The sequence below is a fragment of the Panthera tigris genome, chromosome B2 (genome assembly GCF_018350195.1).
Source record: "Panthera tigris isolate Pti1 chromosome B2, P.tigris_Pti1_mat1.1, whole genome shotgun sequence".
Classification (NCBI taxonomy): Eukaryota; Metazoa; Chordata; class Mammalia; order Carnivora; family Felidae; genus Panthera; species Panthera tigris.
In genome coordinates, this window is record NC_056664.1 from 22,580,323 (window position 1) to 22,585,922 (window position 5,600).

The 5,600-nt window shown below is 50.9% G+C and overlaps 1 protein-coding gene across 1 annotated transcript; it reads left to right on the top strand.

The window, feature by feature from the left end:
• Positions 1 to 3,666: 3,666 nt before the first annotated feature.
• LOC102951706 (F-box only protein 46) lies at positions 3,667 to 5,600 on the top strand. Its single transcript, XM_042987579.1, is given in 6 exon segments — positions 3,667 to 4,136; positions 4,138 to 4,514; positions 4,517 to 4,555; positions 4,558 to 4,880; positions 4,883 to 4,965; positions 4,967 to 5,600. Coding segments are annotated over 6 exon segments (1,926 nt in total).

Sequence of the window (5,600 nt, forward strand, 5' to 3'; positions counted from 1 at the left end):
ACAGGACTTATCAGTGCCTCTCACTGGGGTTGAAGGCCTCACATGGCATGGCCTTGTTCCTCTCCCACTCAGGGCTATATCCAGGATCTGTGGGCTAGGCCATGTCATAGAGCATTTTAGGACAACTGTCTATTTCTAGGCCACCTAAAGGAAGACAGAGGAGTCATAATCAGACTCATTCATTCAAACAACATACCACTTGAGCAACCTTTACCTGCTAGCTTCCAGGGAAAAACAGTTAACATGAGGGAGGCAGTTCTTTCCCATATTGAGCTTATACTCCTGCAGGCCTTAAATGACTAATTAGGCAATTTACTATTTATAGCAGTCATTATTAGTGGTATAAGGAGGTACCAGAATATGAGAGAGCATATAAAAGGATGACCTAATTTTGGGGTTGTCAGTGAAGGCAGCTCTTCGGAACTACAGTATTTCATTGAATCGAAAGTGTCACCAGTTGTAACACACACCATTATTCTGTGTACACTAAGAAAGAAAAAGATGTTTCCAATTAAATATGACAGAAGACTTTCTTATAACTTATAATATTTATTTTATTTTTAATTTGACATAAAACTTTGTTACCTATCATTTTGTGCATAGCTAAGAGAGGAAATGTAAGCAAAATAGGTCCTTAATGAATTCTTAAAATGTCTTTATACTGAGTCCATTTCTTCCTAATCACCTTCAACTCAGAGTTGATGTCTCCTGGTTTCCACACATTCTCATCCTCTATGCCATTAAGAGCACTGGTGATGCGATATTTCTTCTTTTAAAGTTTTTTAAATGTTTATTTATTTGAGAGAGAGAGACAGAGAGAGACACACACACACAGAGAGAGAGAGAGAGAGAGAGAGAGAGAGAACATGAGTGGGGGAGGGGCAGAGAGAGAGGGAGACACAGAATCTGAAGCAGCCTCCAGGCTCTGAGCTGTCAGCACAGAGCTGGAAACGGGGCTCCAACTCACAAATGGTGAGATCATGACTTGAGCCAAAGTTGGATGCTTAACTTACTGAGCCACCCAGGCACCCCCTGTGATGTGATATTTCTTAAAAGAATCTATAAAAGAACTAACAGCTATTGTTTCTGTGCTTTTAAGTCAAATTTGCAACAATGTAGAGCTGACATATTTTGAGTCCTGCTTGGGAAATGTTGCTAAGCATGTCCAATCCACCATTTCTTCCCTCCCATGACATAGCCACTTGATTCCACGCATAGCCAATGCACCCCAATTTTGGAGACATTAAAATGTGAAGGAATATGTGATTTCAAACCAATGAAACATGGTAGTTTCTAGGATGAGATCTTATGGATGAGCAAGAACTAGCTATGCAAAAAAGGATGGACAAGAGAGTATTCTGAAGGGAGGGAGACCACATGTAAAGGCTTGGAGATGAGAAAAGTGTGGTGCATGTGACTGACCCACAGAGTAGGGAGGAGATGACAAGGAATAAAGTTAAGTGGTAGGTAGGGCTTGTCCTTACCTGTGCAAGTCCTTGCAAGCCATGCCAGGGACATGGAATTTCATCCTAAGAGCAATAGGAAGCCTTTGAAATGTCTGGGGCAAGAAGTGGGCACAGAAGGGTGAAAGACAGATGCATTAGAGAGAATCTGTACAAGATATTTCCATCTGAAGTCTGGAGACTGTATGTGAAATGTCAAGCATAAGCCCTAGCAGTAGCCCCATGAGAGAGCATGGTGGCTTTGTAATTGGAATTTGTGGCTGGATCCTGATTGACTGGATAGGAGGTGGTGAAGGGGAGGGAGGGAGAAATCCAAGATGACTCCCAGATACCTCTTGTGAGTCAACAAACACTGCATCCGGGCCAAGTCTGGGGATGGAAATAACTAATTGATTTTGGCCAAGTTGTATCTGCAGAAGCTCCAAGACAGCCAATGAGAGACAGTCCATAGACAGTAAGATATATGGGTCTAGAGCTCATAGGCTGGGCATTTAGGCAGGAGTGGTGAGTTTGAAAATCATCAGAACATGCCTGGCAGCTGCAGTGATGTGCATGGATGTGATTAGGGAGAGGGTGCAAAGTGAGACTTGGAAATGGCCAAGAGCTGAGTCTTGAGGAACTTCAAACTTTGGACTTGGGTGGTGGAGGGTAAGCTGTCAAAGGAGCCCAAGGAGGAAGAAGAGAAACCAGGACAGTGTATCGCAGTGGCCAAGAGATGAGCACTGTCTGGGATATTGCCTCTAGTGGTTCTTTAGAACTTGGGCATCTGCATACCTTCCTGCAGAGTATGGCTTCTTCCATATTGCCTCTGTCTTCAACATTTGCCTCCTTTATAAAGTATTTTACTTTGAACAAGCTCGACTTAATTTGCCTTCACATAAAATATACACCTATTCATCATAACCTCTCCTGGCGGCCCTCAAGTGCACCCAACTTGCCCAACTTAAGCCCAACTCTCCAGCAAGCTCATCAGAGTCCTGTTGATGAAGTTGTTGAGTGCTTCTGAGAAGAGAGAAAGGAGAGAGAGGGCAAAGGGAAGAAGCAAAGGAGAAGAAGAAAGCCAATGTTTATTGAGCACCAACTCCATACTGTCATTATGCTTGTCTAATACCAGCAAAATGGTGCAAATGAGTATCACTATCAGCAACTTAAAGACTCAGAGAGGTTAAATAATTTGAGTTAAGTCACATGGGTAATATACTGTGTATATAGAGCCAAATCTCCAACTTACATCTATCTTCTTGAAAAATATTTTTTGAGGGGCAGTCTTTTGTAGGAAGCTGATGTGTGTTTGTGAAATGCAAGCACATCAACTCTGAGGCAAAACCACCATAGTAAAGGGGAAGATTCCAGTGTGAAAAAGAAGTGGTAATAGTTGACAACAGAAGTCTAAACATAACCCTGATGAATGACCTCCATGAATAATTTTGTTCTTTTTTCTTTTTTTAGTGATATTGGTGGGTTAGAGTTTAGTAGAAATATCTGTACTGTGATGGATATATTGGTGGCAATTACCAGTGAGAAGTCTCCTTCATGGGGTCTATTTTAATGGGAACACCATTTGGGGGAGTTAGTGGTGACAAACCTATTTATTTCTCTGCTTCACTTGTTAGCTCCTTTCAGCACAGTAGGAAACTACAATCTAATGTGGCCCAGATTCCCTTCAGAATAGCCAGGGTCTTCGTAATTCTCATTAAGGTGTCTCTGGGTAGAGTCTGAGGAAGGAAGAAGGCATGTATGAGAGCACCAATGAGCTGTAACCATCTCTTTTACCTGGAGGAGGCGCTGCTCTGTGCTAAATACTCAAGAAATTAACAAACAGGGGCGCCTGGGTGGCTCAGTCTGTTGACTGTCCGACTCCAGCTCAGGTGATGATCCCCCAGTTTGTGGGTTCAAGCCCCGCAGCAGGCTCTGTGGTGACAGCTCAGAGCCTGGAGCCTGCTTCAGATTCTATGTCGCTCTCTCTCTCTGCCCATCCCCCCTCATTCTCTCTCTTTCTCTCTCTCTCAAAAATAAATAAACATTTTAAAAAATTTAAAGAAATTAACAAATAACTAATGTTCCTAAAATTAACCTAAGGGGGAGTGGGGGAAACCCAGGTAGCCAAGAAGAGCTGCAGTGCAGACATGGTGGCCTGTGGAGCCTCCCCTAACCATCCAGCAGGTCCTGAAATGTAGTGAACCCCGGCTTGTCTGCTACCAGGATGGACCGCAGCGGCCTCCTGCCCTTCCAGCTCTGGTGCCCCTGGCCCTTTGGCACCTACTCCCAGAACCAGCCACTCCCACCTGCCGCAGCCCTCAAGCCATCAGCCTGCCCAGAGCCGGCCAGCAGGGCTGAGCCAGACCATAGGCCTGCCCACTCAGAGAACACCCCACCCACCTTGGCCACTGATGCCCCTGCCTCCCAGCCTGCCCCGCTCCTCTCCGCAGCAGCTGCTGGCGATGATGGGCAAGTCCTGCTGGACACGTGGTACATTATCAAGCCTGGGAATACAAAGGAGAAGGTGGCCTTTCTTGTGGCCCACCAGTGTGATGGGGACAGCCCGGCCAGCTCCATGAAGGTCAAGGGGCACTGGGGCAGTGACAGCTCCAAGGCCAAGGGGAGGAGGTGCTGTCTTCAGCCTACTAAGGCTCCACCGGACCCAGGGGGCCTAGAGGGCCCCCTGCCACTGAAGGGGCCCAGACTCAGCTGGTGAGGATGTAGACCTGCTCTCTGTGGCCGAGATGGTGGCCCTGGTGGAACAGCGGGCCGCCTTGGCCCTACAGAACTATCCAAGCCCCGGCACCCCAGCGCCGATGGTCTCCGTGTCGGTTGAGCAGGGTGGGCCTGCCAAAGGTCTGGGGTCCAAACGGAGGTCTGGTGGCGGGGACTGCAGCCGCATAGCTGAGGCAGTGGCCCACTTTGAGGCCCAGCGGGACAGCCCTCCAGCCAAAGGCCTCCGCAAAGAGGAGCAGCCTGGGCCCGGCCCAGGGGAGGTGCGCATCGCCTTTCCTATCTCCAACAGCCGAGAGCCTCAGGCTCCCGATGACAGCTTGCCCAACGGGAACAGCGGCTGGCCGGTTGTGCCTACCCTGGCAGCCCAGGCCCCGGGGCCAAGCCAAGGACGAGATCACCAATGACCTGTACCAGCTCATCAGCCCCTCTCGGGATGTCCTACCCAGCAATGTGGAGTTCCTTCTGGCTCGGGCGGATGAAGCCAGTGAGGGGGAGACCACGGCCCCTGCCAGGCCTGAGGACACTCCCCCGGCGCCCCCTCCAGCCCCTGCCCAGGACTGCGGCGCGTCAGGCTTCCACGTGGACGTGGTAGTGACGGGTGTGGTAGACGAGTGCATCTTCTTTGGCAAGGATGGCACCAAGAATGTGAAAGAGGAGACGGTGTGCCTGACGGTCAGCCCCGAGGAGCCGCCCCCACCCGACTCTTCTTCCTCCAGCTCTTCTTCCTCCTGTCCCGGCGTCGGGACGGGCCCCCCGAGCCGCCCCCCGCCGACTCCCCCGCCACCGCTGGACGACGCTGAGGGGACAGCGGACACCTCCCTGTGCCGCCTGTATCGGCACGTGTCACACGACTTACTGGAGATCCGCTTCAAGATCCAGCGGTTGCTGGAGCCGCCGCAGTACATGCTGCTGCTGCCCGAGCAGGTGCTGGTGAAGGTCTTCAGCTTCCTGCCCACGCGGGCCCTGGCGGCCCTCAAGTGCACCTGCCACCACCTCAAGGGCATCATTGAGGCGTTCGGTGTGCGGGCCACAGACTCGCCCTGGAGCCGCGACCCCCTGTATCGCGATGACTCTTGGAAGCAGTGCCGCAAGAGATACGAGAAGGGTGACCTGTCGCTGTGCAGCTAGCACCCGAAGCCCTACCACCACGACCTGCCTTACGAACGTTCCTACTGGATGTGCTGCCGCTGAGCGGACCGCGAGACGCCTGGCTGCCGCCTGGGTCTGCAGGATAACAACTGGGTGCTGCCCTGCAACGGGCCGGGAGGAAGGGAGGTGAAGCCGGGGAAGGTGTTGGGGGGGAGCCCACTGTGTCCACCCTTCCCCCCCCCCACCGCCCCTGGGAGCCCAGGGCCAAGACTGGGTCACCCTCCAGGCGGTATTGATCCCCTTCCAGAACTGAGATGGGGTTCAGGGGGATGA